Source organism: Pongo pygmaeus, chromosome 16 (genome assembly GCF_028885625.2).
Source record: "Pongo pygmaeus isolate AG05252 chromosome 16, NHGRI_mPonPyg2-v2.0_pri, whole genome shotgun sequence".
NCBI lineage: Eukaryota > Metazoa > Chordata > Mammalia > Primates > Hominidae > Pongo > Pongo pygmaeus.
The window spans coordinates 38,673,844-38,697,382 of NC_072389.2; the positions used below are offsets into that span (position 1 = coordinate 38,673,844).

At 43.0% G+C, this 23,539-nt stretch overlaps 1 protein-coding gene across 1 annotated transcript in view; it reads left to right on the plus strand.

Moving 5' to 3' along the window:
* Window positions 1-23,539, plus strand: part of RYR3 (ryanodine receptor 3) — a 566,641-nt gene that overhangs the window by 325,377 nt on the left and 217,725 nt on the right. The window contains exons 21-31 of the mRNA XM_063652550.1: window positions 762-866; window positions 2,236-2,339; window positions 3,506-3,589; window positions 5,248-5,407; window positions 6,881-7,028; window positions 7,909-8,114; window positions 8,670-8,844; window positions 16,640-16,848; window positions 18,661-18,836; window positions 19,741-19,777; window positions 21,390-21,553. Coding sequence (XP_063508620.1) covers window positions 762-866; window positions 2,236-2,339; window positions 3,506-3,589; window positions 5,248-5,407; window positions 6,881-7,028; window positions 7,909-8,114; window positions 8,670-8,844; window positions 16,640-16,848; window positions 18,661-18,836; window positions 19,741-19,777; window positions 21,390-21,553 — 1,568 coding nt within the window. The remainder of the gene's footprint in view (window positions 1-761; window positions 867-2,235; window positions 2,340-3,505; window positions 3,590-5,247; window positions 5,408-6,880; window positions 7,029-7,908; window positions 8,115-8,669; window positions 8,845-16,639; window positions 16,849-18,660; window positions 18,837-19,740; window positions 19,778-21,389; window positions 21,554-23,539) is intronic.

The window sequence follows — 23,539 nt, forward strand, 5'->3', positions numbered from 1 at the left end:
ACTAGAGAGTGTTTCAACATGATTTTTTGTAGTAACTTGTCCCACTGGTTGCAGTGTAGAGGATAGATCAGTGGGGAGTTGGGGAGGCCAATTATAAGGCTCTTGGAATGGTCCAGGGAGAAAATAATAAGGTTGAGTAATGGAGAGAAGGGGATCCCTCAGAAGGACACTTAGGAAATGAACATGGTAGGTTTCCTGACTGATTAGGTGGGGGAGTAGTGCCAAGGGAAAGATAATAGGATGACTTCCAGGCTTAAAGAGGTAATGGGGCCATGCAATAAAAAGAGAAAATAAAAACAGGAGGAGAAAAAAGATTTTGAAGGAAAAATAATGAATTCAGCTTTGGGTAACATATTGAGCTCACTTTAATGGCAAGTCCTGTAGGTAACTGGAACCATGAGTTTAAACTTCAAAAGAGACCATGGTTAGAAATGGCCTGACTTGGGAGTGATCATCTACTGGGTGAGAGAACATGTAGAGAGGAAATAAGGTGAGGCAAGCATTCACATGTGAAGAACATTCAACACATACACCTACAGAAAAGACTAAGAGGCAATGGTCAGAGGGACAGCAAGGAGCAGAGAGGAAGCCAAGAAAGGAAGAGAGAGGAGGGCTGGGAGCATGTGGGTCAGGCAGAGTGAGGTCGGATACTGCAGCTCCTCCTGGGTGATGTGCCAATTCAAATGGGGTGCCCAACTCCTATAGATTTTATGATAGCTTTCAAAACAATCGATTCTTTTCACTTGCTCCTTTTCCTTTAGGTTGTTTTGCCACCTCACCTAGAAAAGATCCGAGACAGACTAGCTGAAAACATCCACGAGCTTTGGGGAATGAATAAAATAGAACTTGGCTGGACTTTCGGCAAGGTATGTGTCTCAGGGCCAGGTTGGGGTGGAGGATGGGATTGCCTTGTTGCCTGGAACCGTTCTTCCTGCTGCATGCCTAGTTTTCATTGCATTCACTACTTAGCAACACTGAGGAGACCAGGTCTTCACAGACAGAACCAGAAGTGTCTCCCCTTTCTTACTCCCAAATACTGGTTTATTTTATTTGGGATATATCATTGTTTCTCAGCACTTGCTTCAGAATACTCACATCTCTCCTTCAGAAAAAAAGTTGTCATCTCTGGGTGGATAGTGAAAAGTGGCTGATTCATTGTTTTGAATCAGAACTTGTTTAATATGGTTTTCAGATGTGTCACTAAGATTAATGGACACTCAGGAGGATAGGGAATCTTTCACTAGAAATCATTTTTCAGAGAGAATGTAAATTGACTGTGTTCCATGATTTGTGTAAGGTCACGTCTGAAGGCAGAAGGATAGGTGAGTTCTGAAGCTTCCTATAACGCTGACTCTCTCAAATGACACACATTTCAGCTTAGTTACTGACAGGGTCTCTGCACTCCCACACTTGTGTATTTATACAGCTACCATAAAATGTTCTCACATGAGGATGACTTCACTATTGAACTCCTAATATCTAGCTCAGGGTCTGTCATGTAGTACAGGCATTCAACAAATGTTTGTTGAATGAATGAATGAATTAATTACTTAATGTCTAGAAATGTACTGTCTAATACAAAGCCATGAGTCACATGTACTTCAAGTGTGACTAGTTTGGATTGAGATGTACTAAAAGTGTAAAATAGTCACCAGATTTTGAAGATTAGTGTGGGGGAAAAAATAAAATATCTCATAAATAATTTCTTATATTGATTACTTGTTAAGATGATTATTTTGCATTTATTAGGTTAAACAAAACACATTAATTTCAACTTTTCTTTTTGACTTTCTAATGTGGCTACTAGAAAATTTGAAATTACAAAGGTGCTTCATGTTTGTGGCTGACTTTTGGTTCTACTGCACAACACTGGTCCAGATTCTGTAGCCTGTCCTATACTGAAGAATGTTCCTCTTCAGAAATGTTATGGTTACATGAATTTTGGAGGAACAAGAGCATGGCTGCCACATGTAGCACTGCTTCTCTCGGAAAGTATGTTCGAAATGCAGATGCCTGTCTAGAAATAAATCCACGGAGCACAAACCACTGGCAACTTGGAGACTGTGTGTCTCATTTACTAGAGAGATCATCTGTTTGCCGATTAGCAAGTTGCTGTCTTTGTCTTGCCTGATATGGATTGCCTGGGCCATGTTTCAAACTATGTTCTGTTCTGTTTTCCCATGCAGTGCCAGCTGTCAAAACTTAAATCACATTCTTTCTTATGTCACCACCTAGATACGAGATGACAATAAAAGACAACACCCTTGCCTTGTGGAGTTTTCAAAGCTCCCCGAAACTGAGAAGAATTATAACCTGCAAATGTCAACTGAAACCTTAAAGTGAGTATTTAATTGAGCTGAAGTTTTACAAACAATGAGTAGATGATTTAATGCATTATAACTAAACTGCAAAGATATGTCTCCTGCCTGAAAACATGGCACATTCTGATAAATTAGAGGAGATCATGATGAATCATGTCACAAGAGGATTTAGCATAACCATCCACCATTATTATTGACTATATTTCTTAAACCATTTGCTATTTGCTAGGGACGGGGAAAAAGTAAGAGACAGAAAAGAAACCTAGAATCAAAGGACCAAGTACTTCCTGCAGTTCACATTAAATAAAGGAAAAAAAATAAAGCATTTCTAAAACCCGTTGGGAAACCTGATCTGATACACTAAAATTCAATTTTAAAATAACTTTCACTTCTCCGTGATGCTACCCATGGGCCTAATTTAGACTTTAACTTCTCTAGCCCAAATTGTCATCTCCCATTTTGAATTCTATGGGGGCTTGTTACCTGTTCTCTTGTCTTTGTACTTCCCTATTCTCTAGTTGTCACTGCAGAACATTTTAACTTTGTGGTTTTGTTGGCATAATGATGCTCCGTAAGGTCCCTTGTCCCACAGGCTCACATGGGATACCTTCAATTACACTGGCACCTCTTGAGGGTACGGCTTTGTACTTCATGGTTTTAAGCACAGCTCGTGCCCTTACAGGCATCATGCAGTAAATATTTGCTGACCTGTGAGCTGGATATTAGAATTCTATCTGTTCCATGGAATTAGAAGAGGCATATAATTATAATGCAAATTTATAAAACAGAAAAATGTCTCCAAGAGGGGAAATTAACAAATTTCTCTTTCGTAATCTTACGCTTGCTATCATCTAAATGGGGAGTTGACAAATTATGGCCCATGGGACAATCAGACCAGCTACCTATTTTTGTAAATAGATCGTTATTGTAACAGAGTCAAGCTCATTGGTTTGCATATTGCCTATGGCTGGCTTTGCTCTGTAATCACAGAGTTGTAGCTGTGACAGAGACATATGGCTCACAAAGCCTAAGGCATTTACTCTGTGGCTCCTTACAGAAAAAGTCTACTGACCCCTGGTCTAAATGAATGGCTCTTGTCTGTTTTCAACTCGGATGTGAATTAGGGTTCCTGCTGTTCCTAACACTGCAGTTAACCTTAGTCTTCTCCTTCTGTTGTGTCACAGAACCCTCCTGGCCCTGGGGTGCCACATTGCTCATGTTAACCTAGCTGCTGAGGAGGATCTCAAGAAGGTCAAACTGCCCAAAAAGTAGGTGATTTTTTTTTAATGGTTCAAGACTTTAAGGCTTCAGCCTGGATTTTTAATCCAGGAGGGTGGTACCAAGACAGACAACAGCCCACATAGTTGCTAGAACCAGCTCAGAAGGGCTCCCCTGTTTCCTAGATGGCACTGAAGCCCTCAGATAGAAGCCTGGTGAAGAAGTATTTCAGGGTTTTCCCTCTCTTTGCCCCTTCCACCTGGACCTCACACTAATATTGTTAGTTTTGAGCCAGGAGGTCAGATGGATGCACTGTCTTTGATCTATAAGAATACCATTCAGCACAAAAGCTTAAAAGTGGTTCTCAGCCATGACAGAGAGTCACTCCTCTGGCCCTGGACCAGCCTTGTAAGTCCTTTGTGGAAGGGGTATCTCTGCCACCATTCATTTGACCCCCTAGATCTGCCTGTGTCCTGCTCTGCCTCTCTCCCGCTACATTCAGACACAGTTGCACATTTCTTGTCCTTGCACATTCAAATGCTTGCTCAGTGGCACATCCACTGGCTCCCTTGCTTGCTTGCTCTCATGCATGCCGGCAGATGTGCAGATGGATTCACACACAGGTGTCATTATTACTTAGGAGCCAAGCAGTGCCAGCTTTAATCAAATGTTTATCTTCCCCCTTCTTTCCTCTTAAACTTCCAAGATCCACTCTCACACACGCAACTCCTAGTACCAAGAAAAGCACATCTGACAGGCTGCAGTGGAGGAACAGGCTGCTGGCCAGAGCTGCTGAGGTCAGGATGCAACAGTCAGTGCATCCTGACTCTGCCCAAGGGCAGCATCCTGAAAAGGTGGATGCAGAACATTATCTTATACCTACCTACAATAGACCCTGCATCTCATGCTGCTCAGAGGTCCTGGATGGATTGAGCCCTGGTCTGTGGTTCATCACTGTTGGATTCTGGCTCTGGCCTAGGCAGTCAGTGGCCCTAGGGCCATAGATACCTTTAAACTCATATTCCCACATGGCTACGACCATCTGCTTTCCTGAGGTTTCACTCCATCCACAGTGTGCCCTAGTCTTCTGCATTTACACAATGTGTCTACGTAGAGCTCTTCCACTTCTTCCCATTATCAGTCAACTTACAGACATTTGAGGCTGTGACTCTTGGACTGGACAGCTAACTGCTAAGATCACTTTAAGTTCAAAAATTCTCTGACATCATTCTTTTTTTAATTCCAAAAGTACAAGTTTAGCCTTTACTTTTTGACTGAGTGATTATTCTGTGCTGATTTATAAGGAGACATTTGACTCAAGGTCTTGTTCTTGCCAATCTGGTTTTGACTTTTTGTGTTTTTGTAGTGGGATGACAGGCTTCTGGTAATGTTGCAGCATGCTGAATGTGCCCATTATTTGTAGAGAACAGAAGTAGTTTTTGTAGAAATAAAGATGGTTTGTACTGACCATCTGCTTTTTTCAAGTCTTCTTTGAAATGTGTTACATACGTTGGGAAGAAGGATGGTAGATTGGGGGCTTCATCTATAGACTTGAAACAGAGCTGAGCTATTCGTTCAGCCGAAGAGTGGGACCTGTGACTGTAGCCTTATTTGCGTAGCGTTCTTACCATGTGCTCTTGGTCTAAAATCCAGAATGAGAAACTCATGGAGATCTGTTAAAAATGTATACTTTTACATTTACTTGTAGCTATATGATGTCCAACGGCTATAAGCCAGCCCCTTTGGATTTGTCTGATGTGAAGCTGTTACCTCCTCAAGAAATTTTAGTGGATAAGCTTGCAGAAAATGCGCACAATGTTTGGGCAAAAGACAGAATAAAACAAGGATGGACCTATGGCATCCAACAGGTAAGAAATGCTGGGTCAGGCATGCTGGAAAACTTAGAAGATATGATCATCCACATGCCATTTTGCTTTGGTGTGTGTTAGATCAGAAGGAAGAGGTTGCCTTTGCACTCTATCCCTCACACCTCAGTATGTTCATTGTTTATGGAACCATGGGGCTGGACAGAATTTGTAATAGTCACATCATAGCTCAGCAGTATTTCTGGAATAGTCCCACATATCTACTGGTGAGGATGAAATGGAGGAGAAGCTAGTTCAGCACAGCAGCAAACCAGCCTGCCCAAAAGCTTTTGCCTCCTTACTTCAGTCCATTGGGCCAACGATTTCTGGGTAGACGTCTTGGCCTGAGCAGGAGGCAGCTTGAAAGCCAGAGCACAGCAAGAAATTAAACAGAGTTTAGCCCCAAACCGCCTGGCGCACCTCTTTCCTTGAGATGGTTTCTCTCATCTTAGTAATCACCCGTGGTAGGGTTAGTATCAGGGATGTTCAGGAGTGGCTATGTGCACTTTAGTTAATTCATACCAGAGCCACACATCTGGAAGCCAGGAAGAACACAACTATGGAAACTGGGGGGAGGAGGAGTAGCGGAGTGAAGAGGTTCAAAACAGCATGTTATACATATGAGTTTGGGTGACTTATCACTACAATTGTCCCTATTGTCTTCTTAGTTCCTCCTAAGGAACTGAGAGGGACATTACTACAAATGTGTGTCCTCTGCCATGAAATGAACACACTGTGGCTCTGCCACCTTTTCCAATGTTTCTCCATGAAGGCTATTAAGCTGTCATGAGGAGGCTATAGCAACTTAAATCATGACATGATCTTCCATAGGGAAATCATACAAATCTCCAGCTGCTTTGCCTTGGGAATGGAGGTTTCTAACCAATTCTGTGATGCTTCATTTTATTCACAGACTGGTGTTATTTAAAGTGTTTTTTGTTTTGTTTTATTTTTTTAATGAGACAGACTCTCACTCTGTCGCCCAGGCTGGAGTGCAGTGGCGTGACCTCAGCTCACTGCAACCTTCATCTCCCGGGTTCAAGTGATTCTCCTGCCTCAGCCTCCCGAGTAGCTGGGATTACAGGCATGTGCCACCACACCGAGCTAATTTTTGTATTTTTCGTAGAGACGGGGTTTCACCATGTTGGCAGACTGGTCTCAAACTCCTGACCTCAAGTGATCCACCCACCTCGGCCTCCCAAAGTGCTGGGATTACAGGCATGAGTCACCACACCCGGCCAAAAGGGTTTTTTAATGCTAGCTTTGAGCATTAGTAAAATGTTTCCATTTATACTCATTTAATCTGGAGGAGAAGTGGCAAATATGTACATTGCTAAATGTGAAGGCACTGAGGGAAGAGCTAATAGACCTAGAGCAGCCAGAAAGCCAGGACTGTTGCTGGGAATATGTGAATAGGGTGAGCTGTGGTGAAGGTGAAATGTTTTCTTGGCACCTTTTTTCTCTGGCTTCACATAGGATTTGAAGAACAAAAGAAATCCCCGTCTGGTGCCATATGCATTACTGGACGAGCGTACCAAGAAGTCAAACAGGGACAGCCTGCGGGAAGCTGTGCGCACTTTTGTTGGTTACGGGTATAACATTGAGCCATCAGACCAAGAACTAGGTAATGAGTTGAGAGTGGTTATTCTGGCCCCAGTTTACTAAACAGGTCCTCTTCTTGGGGCATCCTAACTTCAAATAGGTCTAACTTGTACTATTGGAAATAGTATTGGGGCTGAAGAGCACTAGACTAAATGGTGTGATTTTTTTTTTAATTATTGGGGAGACCATGTTTGATATAAACCGTCATCCCATTGACAGATTTTCTGCGATGAGCACTTCTATGACTTATTCCCACAAGGAATAGGTTATCTTCTAGGGTAGCTGAGCTTTTCAGAATACCTGATCAAAAACCAAGTCACTGTTTTTTTCTCTTGTTTTCCAAATGTGTGAATATCAGCTTACTTTTAGATCAGGTAATCACATCTCCAAATTAAAAGCTTGTTCGGATTAAAATCTGAACAACAGCTTAAAATTGATGAGCCTGTTATTGTCATCCCATGCCCCAGGAGGCATAGTAGACCACAGGTGCAGAACTGTAAGTCGTTAAGGGGATGGTTTTGAAGTCCAATCTGGGTTTATACCTTTGCTCCTCTGTTCATTGGCTCTGTGATGTTGAATAAATGATTTTACCTCTTTGAGCCTGAATTTCTTCATCAGTAAAATGAGGACAATATTAGCTACCTCATAGGATTATTGTGAGGGAAAACTGAGAAGTGGTCTCTAAAGGATCTACTATGAAGCAATCCCTCAGTCAGTGGTAGCTTGTATGGTGATGATGATGACGATCATCGTGAACAGAATGCCATATTGGATAGTAGTTGACCTATGGTCAGTCTTAGATGTTCTCATCAAATTCTTTTGAGTAGTGCTACCTAATTATTAAAGGTCTATGTTCTCTCTTTCCCTTCCACACCCTCTGTTCGCCTTCCTTCTCACAATAGCTGACTCGGCTGTGGAGAAGGTCAGCATAGACAAGATCCGATTTTTCCGGGTAGAGCGATCTTATGCAGTGAGATCTGGAAAGTGGTATTTTGAGTTTGAGGTGGTGACTGGAGGAGACATGCGAGTCGGCTGGGCCAGGCCAGGCTGTCGGCCTGATGTCGAGCTGGGGGCCGATGACCAAGCCTTTGTGTTTGAAGGCAACAGGGTGAGTCTATATATCTAGCAAACACCCATCCTCAGACCAAGTTTTCCTTCTCCAAACATTTTTCTGTAAGCTCAAATTACTGGATCTCTGGCTTCAAAGTGAGTGGCCACCACCACTGGCTAATGTAGACATTGAATGAGCATCGCCTGGTGACTGTTTCTTTGCTCTTCACTCTGTTGAAGGGGGGCACTGTACCCCAAATCCTTTCTACAGTCACCTCCATATCTGCTTTTGCACCCAAGCCCATTGACTCCACTCCAGAGGTGACACAAAGATCACTGTGCAGCCAGTATGTCAGGAAATCTTATCAGTTTTCCCTAGAGAGAATCCTGATTATTGCCATAGCTGTGACTAGAAATCAAGAGACTTGGGCTACCTTGTGTGTCTTGGTTTCATTGATAACATAGACCACTCCTCCTTGTTGGTTATCCTTGAGTGCCCCCTAGAAATCATGTACCACTACTAGTTAGAAGATACTGCGGATATGGTCATTTCTCCAGCTGCTGGGGCTTCTAGAAACTCCATTTCTCTAAGCCCTAGAGTCTTGTTTTCTAGGGCCAGCGTTGGCATCAAGGAAGTGGGTATTTTGGGCGTACCTGGCAGCCAGGGGATGTGGTCGGATGTATGATTAACCTGGATGATGCTTCAATGATCTTCACACTGAATGGGGAGCTGCTGATCACCAACAAAGGCTCTGAACTTGCCTTCGCTGACTACGAGATTGAGAATGGTAAATCTAACACCCTCTGCCAACCCCAGCTCCAGGAGCCTGGAGGAAAATACAGGGAGAGCTGAGCGAGCTGCTCTACTTCCTTATTTGGTCTACACTGTCCTTTGCATATTTGAAAACCCTAATGGTGAAGACGATCCCATAGACTAGCAATTTCAAAGAATTAGGGGAGATAATAGTGATAGTTGGTGTGTGCAGCATACATATAGATTCTGAACTCTCAGATAGGTTAACCAAGAAGCTAATTCCCTGCCCTGTGTCTTGGCATTTTAAGATTCTCCAGGTTTCCCAGTATTACAAAGAAAATGCTTATTGTATATGACTAATGTCCTTGACAGGAGAGAAAAATCAGTGAATTAAAGAATTATCCTTTTATTCTGATTTGAATTATCAGTCTGCATGTTTGAGTAATTGAACTTGATGCTTTGAAGAGAACCATTGAAACACGAAAGTTAGATTTAGCTATTTCCTTGAATGAAATAGAATTTATTTTGAAATTCAGACACACTGTGAAACCAAACCAGAGTTGCATTTTTTAATGTCCTTGAATAGACCACAGTCAGGGGCACACTTCCAGCTACACAAAGGAGGAAGTAGAGCTTAGTATTTCTTGTCTATATAACTACATTATGTACACAAGACTGTTGGTATATAGGGGAAAGAGTGTACTGCGAGTCAGTAGACTTGCTCCTAACAAGCTCATTGGCTCCCAAGGAGTATTTGTTTGACCTCTCTGGGCTTTACTTTCTTCATCTATATCAGAGAATAAAAGGAGTGATGAAATAAAATCTAATGTTCTTCCCAGATACAAAATTCAAAGGCAATGACTTAACACCTGCTGTGTGAATGCCCTTATGCCTGGTGCTTTGCCACACTATTTGCTCCTCACGGACGAGAAGGGGGCTGTTCTGGGACAGGAGACCTGGACTGTCACCCTGCCTCTGCTCCTGCCTACCCAGGACATCTTAGTTGACTTTATTTATCCATTTGGGAACTCATTTTTCTCTCTGTAAATGATGAGGGCTCCTCGTAGCCCTAAATTTCTGAGACTTTACAGAAAGAAATATTTCCTACCTAGAAAGCTAAAACGATACAACTGGATAGGCAAGAGAGCACAAATACATGTAACTGTGTGTATGTAATATACATGCTCTTTACAGAGCGTTTGTAGCTTTATAAATGACTTTTGCACTTTTTTTTCCAGACACCTATTGTTTAAAGTATGCATATCCAACTGTACCTTTCAAGGTTTTTCTTTTTTTTTTTAATTATACTCTAAGTTTTAGGGTACATGTGCACAACGTGCAGGTTTGTTACATATGTATACATGTGCCATGTTGGTGTGCTGCACCCATTAACTCGTCATTTAACATTAGCTATATCTCCTAATGCTATCCCTCCCCCCTCCCCCCACCCCACAGCAGGCCCTGGTGTGTGATGTTCCCCTTCCTGTGTCCATGTGTTCTCATCCTTTCAAGGTTTTTCTAAGAGCCAAATATTTGGAGAAATAAAATGCTTACAAGTCATTGTATTTTCCTAAAAAGACAAATGACTAAAGTCAAATGGGGTCATATTTTAATGCCTTCCGAAGAGGCTTAAAATCAAAATTTTAAAGAAGTAACTCTGTTTTTGGAGACAGGTGAGAATGATGTTGCCAGAAGAAGGAATGGCCTGTGTGCTGGTTCAGAGGCAAAGGAGAGGATTTCTGTGGGTGGACATCAGGGCAGTGTACAAGGACCACCAGGTGCTTTCCAAGTACCCACCTCATGCAGTGCCCTCCTTCTGAGGCCAGGAGGAAAACAGCCTAGGAGATTCAGGCACATCTCCAAAGAAAGTCGTTCTCTGGGGTAGAAAGAGTCCAAAAATCAGGGCCTTTTCCAGGCTCTGCTATTGTGTGAACTGGAAGAGATTACTTGTCTGTTGAACTCTGAGGAGGAGATGAGAATCTCATATGTTGTGCAGAGTTAGAAGAACTTTGTAAAGTCCAAAGCCTTGATACTCAAAGTATGGTCTGCTTGTTAGCAATGAGGAGTCTCAGCCCCACCCCAGACCAGAATCAGAATCTGCATTCTGATGAGACACTCTGGTGATTTGCTTGCACACTGAAATATGAGAGCAGTGGTCTACAGCGTATGCAGATGCGAGTAGTAGCAGTACTAAGGAGCTCATTTTTTAGTTGTAAAAAAGATGATAATAATGCAGAGCAGTAAGTTATCAATGGCAAGTGACTAATACAGAATGAAAAGTCTGTATGAATGGGATTTGAATTGCATGTTAACTAAAGAATACGAGATGTCTATGTGTAAGGAGAAGGCTAATCCTGTCAGGGGATGTAACAAGAGTAGTTCTGTGGCTCCAGGAAGCTATAGGAAAGGGTAGAAGATTTGTGTGTGGAATGTATGGATGATGAAGCTGGAAAGGTAGATAAGGTGCAGATTATAGGCTGAAATACTGAGACTCAGCCTTTTCGTTCAAGAAACTACTGTTTTCTCTGAGCCAAGCACCCTTGGATTTCACCCTCTAGGAAATGAGGAGCCGTTATGGGGTTTGAGCACAGGAATACTATAAAGGGGAGGGACATTTGAGCATAACCCTGCTTTTGGAGAGCATCTGTATTGTAATGAAAGTAATGTCCCATAGGCCTGTTGTGTACAGGGATGTGATTTGACCTTCAGAATATCAAAGTATTATTAGGATGCTGTTTAATAATAGAATTGTACTGTAATGTGTTAGCACATTATACTGTCGTATCATACTGCCCTTTAATAACACAGAGACAAGATAATTGGAAAGCTCTTTCAGTTCTGCAATGGCTTGTGAGTTGGTGGAAGGGTAGTTATAAGGAAGTCGACGTGCCATTCTTTGATAACAGTAGCTCAAAGGCCTGGAATAATCACATAGCATCTCTCTTCTCTCTGCGTCAAGTGGAAAGAGGTAGAAATTCTTGCCTTGTGTTGTTAAGAAAAGCATCTGTTGAAAATAAAACATCTTATGCATTGTAGTGCCTACCTCCCCCCACCCCGTAAAGCAGAATGCCCTACTTGCTTGTGTTCTTCTGGTCGCCAGCATGTCAGCTTTGATTTCAGTCATTACCCCAGTGGGAGCTGGGCCATGGGAAGCCTTTTGCCCTTTTGGGGAAGCAGTGGGGATAGATATTGTAGTTCATGGCTGTTTTTACCTCTGGCTTACTTACAAGTTGTCATTTCCATCCTCTTATGCATCATAGATTATATGCCTTTATCTGCTTCATTAGCATTTTCTAATTAATGTTCCCTCCCCTGGTCCCTGGACTGGACCATCACAGCTCTCAGTGTTGTCACCTAGAAGTATCTGAGATCTCAGAAGCCTCCAAGGCAAACCCTTTGCTATTAGCCTTCTCTTTCCCTCTGTTTAAAGGAAAGGAAGATAAAATCCTGAACATCCTGCTAGACCTCAGAATGCGACATCTTGAAGAGGCTTTGGTGTGGTCTCCTGTGCTGCCTCTCTGCCAGGCACTCCCCTGAGGGACATCCTGCCTCCTGCTACAGCTTTGGTATCTGCAGGGGCAGCCTCCCAGGCTGTTCCTCCCCATTGACCTGTTGAGTTTAACAGATCCCTCATTTCTGTTGGCAGCTTTTCAATAGGCAGAAAATGAAACTTATCTGCAGGAAGTGTCACTGCCATCTGCAGGCACACACACTGGTACCCAGGGTCCCCTGTCATTCTCTCTCCAGATGGGTCTTGTGTTTCAGAAAGTGGCTGTGGCAGGGGAGCGTGGCCTATTGTTTCCTTTGCTTTCTACAAGGCTTGTGACCATCTCTGTGTCGTCTCCTGTAACTCTGTCTTTGCAAGGCTTAGCAAGAAGTGGAAAGGAATGGGTATAACATGTACTGCTGGATTGAAACTCCCAGAAACACCCCAGGAATGGTCTGAGCGGTCATCTGCCTCCCTCTCTCTAAGATGTCAGCTTTTCCCTTGCTGGTAGCTATTATTCTCTTTTATGTCTTCCTTTAGTTTAAAATGGATTGAAAATGGATCTATCCTTTGGATTTTTGAGAGAGCTGGTTTCTTTGCAATCTCCTGGAATTATAAGATTACCCCCCTGCTCTCCCTCTTCCTAATCAGAAAACCAGTATGAGGCCTTATAATACCAAGTGTATCAGAACTGGGGGTCCTCTACAAAATGTAAATGCATATATTCTTGCCATTTCTTTCCTGGGACAAGAACTTCTATATACATCTTGGCTGAAGACTGTGCCTTTTGCAAATTTTCTTCTCAAACCTCTTCAGAGTTGTCAGCATAATTATATCTATTAGGATGCATGTAGAGAGGTGGTATTATTTTCCCTCTTATTATATTTTCTTCTTCTCCAGTCTCATTTGAGGCTATGGGTTAATTAAACTGTGTGCAAAATGGAAATCCTTCTTTATGACAGATAGTAATGCCATGTGACCTTGCCCAGTGGGTCCTTTTATCCAGGTGAATTCTAGAAAGCCATGTAGTGAGCTGTGTACAGGTAGACCTTTTCCTCTAAGGGGCCTGGAGCGTGTTGTGGTCATGGGTCTCCATCTGTCCAATCTAGAGACAAACAGGTGAACTACCTGACACATTGGAAAATCATTTGAAAAGCAATGTAACTGATAACAAAACAAGTTAGCTTAGATGACAATTAGAAAGCAGGCATCCTGGCCTCAGTCCCTGTTGCTTGCTATGGACTCCTGCTCAGGCAGCTTTGTTCACATGCTGACTCTGCAGTTTACCAGGTAGCAGATGTTGAGCAAGTCCACTTTCTAGGTCTCAGTTTCCTCATCTGTAAAATTGGCATAATAATGAGATGTATCTGTAGAGCACTAAGCCTGACGTTTACAAGGTATTTGGTAAATATTTGCTATTGTGGTTTATCATGCCATGATTGTTCCCCCTTATCTGTCTTTCATGAAGAGTTATAAAGTTACAAGATTTTTAAATGCCTCAAATAAAGAAGTTTAGAAATGGAGATATTAGCTAGATCCTCTTAGCCAGGTGGAGGGAGCTGATTAAATGTGTCTAGTTATCGAATCGTTTTCTCCAAGAGAAAGCGCTGGTGCTTTATGAGAATTAATCTTTCCTCTCTGTCCTTTTGGATTTTCTCTTTTCTGACTCAAGCCTTAGATTTAGATTTTCTGACTCAAGCCTTAGATTTAGCTTTTCTGCTGCTGTTTTCCAGAGCTGCCCCAGCTGCATCCACTTAGCCTGCTGGAGGTCCCCAATACTCTGTGCCTCCCATTGCTCTTGCATCCGTGACTTTTGTTACCCTGTCTTTTCCCATGGAGTGTGCAACTCTCCCTGTAGAGAGGGCTTCTGCCCCACGGGGACAACACTTTACTCTCTAGTGAATGCAGTCCTCTGGCCCTGGTCATAACTACTGTTTCAATCTGGGGCATTCATCCCCTGAACACTCACTCCCTCTCACACACTGACTGGCAGCTGGCCTATGACTCGAGGATAAAGGATCTCATCCCATTTTTGTCGCTTGCCCTTCCCGTGACCATGGTCAAGTCCATTAACTCCTCATGTTCTTAGTTTTAGCCTTATTAAAGTGCTGTCCTCTCTACTGGTGCTTAGGAATGAAGAGGAGCTCAACATCCTTAGAAAAAAAGAAGTCTTATGCAATTATTACGTTTTCTCCCTTACATTGTCAGTGGGTCTGTGACTAGGACATTATTTTTATGTCCTGAGGTCAAATCCTCGTTGTTGCTGCTTCCCACTGAGGCTTTTACCCCTGCTGCTCACTTATTGCACCATCCAGGTTCATGGAGAAGAATGGAATAGAGAGGTTTTCTTAAGCTATCCTATTCTGTGCTCACATCAAGGCTGGACTGTTTCATGATCTTCGTGTTCATGGCTCCAAGATAAACCTATACTGGTGGTTTTCTTGGTTTAGTTACCTCCCTTAGTAGAATAACTAAAATACTGTCTTGAGATTAGGGATGGTTTGCAGCAAACACATTCCTTCTTTTATATTCCATTCCTTGTCCCCATTTCTGTAAGCTCCTTGGGATTGGAATAGCTTCTTCTTCCTTTACATCTTGTCATGGCACATAGCAAAACCATCTTTCCCAATGCGGAGCCTAGGAATTTTACTGGCAAGCAATTCTTATTCTACACTGTAATCAGATTTCCAAAGGTTCTTTATTTATAAACATCTCTGTCTATAGAAAGGAGGTGGTTTCATCCATCGCAGCCCCTATCACAAAAATACCAGAAGCATAGCAGTGCTCAGGATGTTACATGTACAGGTGCTTGTCCAAGGGACCAGTCCATTGACTGTCCTGAGAGGTGTAGGGGTCCTAGTCTGTCCTCAGTTGGCAGTGCTGCGAGGAGGCTTTTTGTACAAACATCACTGCCATTTTGCTAGGACCGCATTGACATTCTCTTTTATTTAGACACGGTATTAAACACGTGTGTATCCTAAGTGAGTTTATAGTTTCTAAAAGCAACCACATAGCTTGCAAGAGATTTACGTTTCACTTATGTAACTTGTTATTTACATAGAAACTTCGTGGCTTAGATAATAGTATATAAGCCTCCCATCTAGGAAGAGTGCATCTTGGCCTTGGTGTCTATGAAAGAAAGTTTTTTACTGTTAGATGTACATGCTCCCAAAATTGGCCTTTAAATGTCCCCTGAAATGACCACTCTTATCCTAGGGAGTGACACCACTTTCTTCTGTAGGGAGCTCCAGTCCCTGCCTCATCCAGCAGCCTCAGAACTTCTCCTACCCTTCCAGGCACCCTCTGCAGCCTCCAGCGGTCCCCCAGCCACCTGCCTGCCTCTCACATCCTCCCAAATCCAACATAATTAGCGCTTTCCCTGTGTTGCTGATTTGTTGGTCCACAATTATGATTTATAAATAGCCCACAAACAAGAACACCAAACAATTTGAACTCCTGCTTTGGTCTGTTTTGAGTGGTAGTTTTTTAATATGATCAAGCTACAGATGTGAGCTTGGAGAGATGATAGCTGTAGGAAGGAAGAGAGGAGCTTTCTCTGGCTCCTGCTTGAAACTCTGCCTTCCTGAGTAGGCAAGGAGGAGAGTGGGCTAGGAGACTGGGTGTTTGTAAATTGTATTTTGTTAACAAGCACAATCATAGTGCTAGCATTTAAAACTTCTTAGAATCCTACTCTTGAAATGTGAAGGACCTCTCATGTCACTGGGGAAGAGGCTGGGGTCCAGAAAAGTTGGGCAACTTGCACCAAGTCATCTTTATTTTAAATAAATTTTATTTTGTATATTTAAGGTATACAATGTGATGTTATGAAATACATAGAGATAGTAAAAAGGCTACTACAGTGCAGCAAAACAACATATTCATCATCTCACATAGTTACCCATTTTTTTGTTTTTGTGGCAAAAAATCTCCCCAAGTCATTCTTTAGGCTCACTGCATTGTTTTGGGTAGTATTTAAATTTTCCCAGGGCCTAAGATCAATTTTAACTAAGGGACAGATAAAGAATTTCACTTTTTCTCCTACTACTTTTGCCTTTCCAGTTGATATTTATTTATATCTTACGAATATTCTTAACTGGATCATTGTTTTTCCCAAATCATTTTGAACCAAGCTCTCTTTTCTTTCCTATGTACCATGTACAGTGGTGGTCTCCATGTCGCCTCCTGTTGTTGATTTTATGTGCCAGAAAGAAAGAAAGAATGGGTTGTGTCCCATCTTTCCTACTGGGAGTCAAAGCCCTTAAGGAAGCAAAGATTCAGCTTCCTCACAGTTTCCTGGGATGGTGCCCTCGGGCTAAAGCAGGTCTCTCTAACTGTTCTGCAGGCTTCGTGCCCATCTGCTGTCTGGGGCTATCTCAGATCGGCCGCATGAATCTCGGGACAGACGCCAGTACCTTCAAGTTTTATACCATGTGTGGTCTCCAAGAGGGCTTTGAGCCTTTTGCTGTCAACATGAACAGAGATGTTGCTATGTGGTTCAGCAAGCGCCTCCCGACATTTGTCAACGTGCCAAAGGATCATCCACACATAGAGGTAATGTTACATGATGTGCGTGGCCCTGGCAGGTCAGGTGGGCCAAGGCCCTAAGCTTGCCCTAAGTGTCCTGTCAACAGGCAGCTGCTTACCTAAGTCCATGCCCTGGCCACTTACCAGCCACCTCCCTGCTGGCCCTCAGAGCTGCAGTTGCAGGCATCTTAATTGGGGCAGCTCAGTGGCATCTTATGAGAGACATCAGCCTTGCACATGAAACCTTACAGATAAACTCTCAACATTTTGGGACACTGAATTTGCTCTGGATGTTCCTATACTGTTATTGTCATAGTAGTATAGTATCTGGAGACCTTAAACTTTCCTGATTTTTTTCTTTTTTTAAGTTCAGGCTGGGTGTGGTGGCTCACACCCGTAATCCTACCTACTTGGGAGGCTGAGGTGGGAGGATCCCTTGAGCCCGCGAGTTCAAGGCTGCAGTGAGCTGTGATCACATTGCTGCACTGTAGCCTGGGTGACAGAGAGAGACCTTGAAACAATTTTTTTTATTAAAAAAAATTTAGAAGTTCCATACCTATATTCAAGATTATATGTACTGAATATGTATGTTGTTACCCACTCATGACTTGATGTCTTGTAGGACCTATTTAATTTTTTGATGGTGTTGCCAAGATTTTAAGCTGACGTCTGATCATTGATTAATCTATCCCCCGTCTTCTAGGGGGAGCAGAGGGGAGCCAAAGATTGTAAGGAGCCTAACTTTAGTTCTGGCCCTACATCGACTTAGACTTGCCTCTGTTTTGGTTCACAGACCATGGTTTTTCCATGGTGGATAAGGGGGAGAGTGTTGATTTAAAAAAAAAAAAAAAAACGCCAGACAAATCAGCCCCATTGCAGCTTTAGTCAAGGTAGATTCAGTGGTTTGCTTCAACCTCACTGTTAGTTCCTTAACTCATCCTCCCATCTGAATTCAACAAGGATCAACCTTAATGCCCCACTTTCTTCCTTAGTTAAATAGTAGAGACTTTTCTCTCTCTGATTCCTCCCTAACCATTACTTTAGAAAAGTGACTCTTAAACTGTTGGAGGTCATGAAACCCTAGAGGCCCTCTACGTAGAAAAATAGAATTGAAGTACTCTTATAGGACCCAGGACAAGAACAGTTCTATAGAGAGCAAAGAAGAGGCTCAGATTATAAGAAAATTATTATTGTAAGCCTCAGTTCACTTCGCTTGAATCCCCCCATTTCCCTCTCCACACACAAATTGCAAAAATCAGTTTCTGACCTTTTCTCCCCTAACTCTGCCCCCTGTAATGCTTATGCCTAGGAACTGCTGATTTCCTAGCCTCAGCCTTCAGGCCGTGACTGTGGCAGAGATGAGAGCTGGGCTGGGTGGGGTGGGTGCCCTCCTCAGGAGCTGGACATCCTTCCTGAGCTTTGGGATTACTTTTGCCCCTTCCCTTAGATGTTCTCATGCCCAGTGACAAGCATGGTCCTTGGAAAGATTATCTTCTTTAGCCACTTGCCCCCTGACCTAAAAGGTTAGCCTCTGTGGACACTATGCTATGTCCCCCAGATGCCACCCCCCTCTGGCATTTATTCTCCACCCTTGGCCTTACAGAGAACCCAGTGAGCATGTTTTTAAATCTCTAATTTCCCTAGCCAGGAGCAGATCTGTTTCTTCCTACAGGACAAGGCCCAAGTAATGATGAGAATCATAGTTTGGTTATCACTGGACACAACTTACTTCTATAGTTCACAGAATGCCTTGCCATGTGCATGTCCATGAGAGAAAAAGGGACTGGGTCAAGGTCAGGCCCTTTGGTATGTCAAGGTAAGGACTTGTCCTGTTTCCAGGTCATGAGGATTGATGGCACCATGGACAGCCCTCCGTGTCTCAAGGTGACCCATAAGACATTTGGCACACAGAATAGCAACGCTGACATGATCTATTGCCGCTTGAGCATGCCTGTCGAGTGCCACTCCTCCTTCAGCCACAGCCCCTGTCTGGACAGTGAAGCTTTCCAGAAAAGGTGAGGGTGAGGCCTTCGGTTCTCAGAGGCACTCATTGTGTCTGCTGTAAAGTGGGCTTTCTGCTTTTTACCCTAACTCAGCACAGGAACTCCATAGATAGGGTTCTCTCTGCTTTCAGTCAGGTAAAAAAAAAAAAAAAAAAATGAGAATGTGTGTACACACATGTGCATGCAAGTACAGGTGTGTGTTTGTGCAGTGCATAATTAAGGTGCCAATCATGCTAAACAGACGCATCTGCTGGAAAAGTTTCTGCTCTTCCTGAACTCTGAGCCCCTACCTTCCTTGCTGCCCACAATTCCTGTGTTTTGTGAGTGCATAAGAGGATGCAATTATTTTTGCTTTTGTGTGCAATTAGAAGTTTCTGGAGGCAGATACTGCCTTCTTTGCATATCTGTGGGCATTGTCCAACTCTGCAGCTGTGTGATTCATGGGCAATGTGACTTCTTTCTTCCTGATAAGGAACATATTCCTTGCTGTCTTTCTTTCCCCTGATGTCTATTTTTAATCATTGATGTATGTCTGCTGCCTGGAGCTGTCTTGTTGGGGTTTCCTCTAGAGTTTTGCTTTCTACCAAGCTTTTAAACAAGCACAGCTACTTGAGAGAATAGGATAACCTATTCAGAGGTATCCTTGCTTATACTATTGCAGTCTTCCATCCTCACTCTCAACTTACCATCTAACTTACCATCTGGGCTGAGGGATAAGAGTTGGGAGTCACATCCCTGCCTTGTGTTAACAGCTTACAAATGAATAAGTCCCAAGACTGGTTGCAATCACTTGTATTTAGGAAGTAGCCAGTTTCCTAAACTTGCCTTGATCATTGAAGGTAGATCAATTGCCTGTCGGAACTGTGGGATTCTCTGTACAGCTGAATAACTAAAACATGGATTATCTTTCCCCCAGGAAACAGATGCAAGAAATACTCTCTCATACAACAACAGTAAGTAAATGTGCTCAATTGTGGTTTTAATTATTTGATTCTTTGTTGTGCCTGGTAATATGCCCCTTATAGCAAAGATCTGTCTAGAGATCCTCTCTTAATTGCCAATTACTACGTCTTTTAATATCCATCTTGATGCTTCCAGAACACATCTATGGCATTTCTCAAGTGGGGGAAAGAAATACAGTTACTCAGTGCAAAGCAAAAGCTCTACCTGGAGCTCCTAACTGGGCATCATTGGGTACTTGTTGCCCATTTGCCATCAGGAATCCAACACTGCCTTTCTGATTGAAATGAGCATCAGTTGGAGGGTGCTCAATTAAATCTTTTGGTTTGCTTTTTTTGTGTAAACTTTTGCGAGTCAGCTCCCCCATGTCTCTGTGCAGTGCTAGGAGTGATGTTAAAAGCAATCAAATGAGAAGAAGAGCAAGAAGCCATCGCAGAAGATGGAAGCTACTTTTGGTCCCTAGACAGTAGTCAGAAAGCAACTCCTGATTTTTCTTTCTTTCTCTCATTCTTCTTTAGCATCTGGGGAAAAAAAAAAAAAAGCCTGTGGAAGAAATGTGTGTCAACCCTTCTGTAAAGTTATCCAACAGTCCTGAATTTGTAGGTTAACCCTCATCAGGAATAAGATTCTTGCTGCAGTGAATCACACACTTAGTGTGTGTGGGACACTGTGCTCGGCACATTGTCGCCTTCCCATTTAATCTCCATTTTAAATTAATCAGCAAGCCCTGAAATGGATAATATTACGCACAATATAATGCACAGAGAGGACAAATGATTTGTCCAAAGTCACATGATGAATACCTGGCAGTGTCAAGATTCAAGCCCAGGTTTGTCTAGCTGACCCTTTTTTCTTCCGGTCAAGAAAATTTGACAGACTACAATAAGAGCCACTTCATTAAGAATGAATCTGCTCCGTTTCATAAGGAAAATGATGAGCTAGTCACCTGCCTCAGTGCTGTAGCTATTGTTGTAATATAGTGATAACCCCATGAATTGTATGAGCCCTGCCAAAAACTGCTGTACTTCTCAATACTGACTGTAGTTGAGTGTGACAGCTACACAAAGCACATTTGGCCATGAGATGAACTCTTTCTTAAGCAACCTCTTTCAAGACTTTCCAGAAAAAAAGCACTGGACTTCCCTTTAGAAGGAGAAAGTATGACAGGAATGCTCTGACCCTTGACCACTGTCTCTCTGAGGGCAGGGACTGTGCTGCTCTCTCCTGCAGCGCAGATTTGCTCTGGTGCCCAGGAGATGGTTAGGGCTCTGTACTGCCATTCTGAGCAGCTGCCACTGCTTCCATCCACAGCATCTCCTGATTTCAGCAACAGCGTCTTCTGGGCAAAGGGTGGTAGATTAGCTTAAGCATTTGCTTTGCCAGATGCTACAGCAAAATAGAAAGGAAAACTTAGGAAGCCAGAATCCCTATTCAGCCTTCCTTCCAGATCTAGCATGTAGTCTACCTCTACTAGTGTGTACTTTTCCAGAAAAAAAAGGGGGGGGGGCCAAGTGAGCTGCTGTGTTATTTCTGTGTCTTGGGCCTCCTATCTTCAACTGGATGGGGGCTGGGGGCCATTGACTCCCCTCTGCGGTCTCTCCACAGCAGTGCTACTATGCCATCCGCATCTTTGCTGGACAGGATCCATCTTGTGTCTGGGTCGGATGGGTGACTCCAGACTATCACTTGTACAGTGAAAAGTTTGACCTGAATAAAAACTGCACAGTGACTGTCACCCTAGGGGATGAAAGAGGCCGGGTCCACGAAAGGTAAGGGGGCTCCCAAGTGGCAGGGTTAGCATCGGGCTTCTCAGTCCCTACCCCCAGTCTTTTTCTTCCACCCCACACCCAAAGAAGGAGACATCTTGGCCTGTCTTAAAAGGAGAAAATGAAGCACAGACTTCAAATAAACAAACCGGTACTATGACAGTGAGAAAAAGTGCTAGTGAAAATAGAGAAGAGTTTCATCATGTATATAAATCGTGACCCAGAGATGGAAAATATAGACAGAGAATGGGGTACGTGATCTCTCTCAGAGTTTTTTTCCAGGACTTCTGGGCAAGTCCCAATTTCTACAACATCAGAACAAGACAGAGAAAATCTCTGGGTGCTTGAGAGAAGTTGATTCAGAAGAAATAAAAAGATATACCACATCACACACTAACTGATATACTCAGAACTCCTCCTCCCAAGAGTTTATAATGGTTGAAAGCATAAGGAATAAAAGAGACATTGAAACTTCATGAATAATAACCACCAAATAGAAATTAGGAAACTTTAGGGCAAGCGCGTTCTAGGCATACCCATACCCTCCCACTGGTCTGCTGGCACTGCTGCCAGAGAAGGGATTGTTGGCCAGATGTGCTCCAGAGGTGACTCAGGAGACCATGGCTTGTGGTTTCCATCTGTTCCCCACCTACGTGAGGTACAGGAGCATCTTTTCCCTATACAGCCATATGTAGAGATGTCATAAGTTGTTTTTCAAGCTGGCCTTTGCTCCCTACAAAGACAGGAATGTCTTGCAATCAGTGCCCTTTAGAGAATGTTGGCTCACCAAAGACTAGTGGCCAGAGGTGAGTCACAGTCACTGTGTCATGAGGGACCTGCAGCTGGTTAAGAGTGCTGGCTTAGGCTGGGCACAGTGGCTCACGCTTGTAATCACAGCACTTTGGGAGGCCGAGGCGGGCAGATCACGAGGTCAAGAGATTGAGACCATTCTGGCCAACATGGTGAAACACCGTCTCTACCAAAAATACAAAAATTAGCTGGGCGTGGTGGTGTGTGCCTGTAATTCCAGCTACTCGGGAGGCTGAGGCAGGAGAATCGCTTGAACCCAGGAGGCGAATGTTGCAGTGAGTCGAGATCGCGCCACTGCACTCCATCCTGACAACAGAGCAAGACTCTGTCTCAAAAAAAAAAAAAAAAAAAAAAAAAGTGCTGGCTTTAGAATAAACTGCTTGGGTTCGTAGGGGGTATGACATTGTACCAGTCACTTAACCTCCTTGGGCCTCGATTTCCTCCTCTAAAGACGAGGATAATAGTTTCTATCACAGAGTATTGTGAGGATTAAATAAGTTAATTCATAGAAAAATTCTTAGGACAGTGCCTCAACTCAGACACTCAATAAATATCAACTACAGTCATCCCTTGGTATATGAGCTAGATTTGCCCCAGCATCTTCCGCCTATACCAAAATCCACTCATACTCAATGACCGCAGTCAGCACTGAACCCCGGTATAGGAAAAGTCAGCCTTCCCTATACGTGAGTTTTGCACTCTGTGAATACTGTATTTTCAATCCATGTGTGGTTGAAAAGAATTCACCTATAAGTGGACCCTCATATAATGGACCCATGCAATTCAAACCCATGTTTTTCAAGGGTCAACTGTATAATTATTATTCCCATTATTGAATGTCCATCATTGTGAGAGCCAAAATAGATGCTATAAGCAACATCTGGTTTAGATTAGAAAGGAAAGTATTCTAAAGTAATTGACCAATCCAGGCTTTGTTCTTCAGCCAGAAGAAAAGGCAGAAGTGTCCACCTCATTTGAGTTTATAATTCCAGTTTGCTGGCTCTACCATACAAGATAGATTACTTGATTTATCTGAGCCTCCATGGCCATACTTACTGTGAACATTAACTGACATTTTAGCACCTAGGATAAGACATACTTTATGGTACATATTCAATAATTCTTACTTCTTTGTCCTATGTAATAAGAAATAAATACAAAATCCGTTTACAGGTGCTT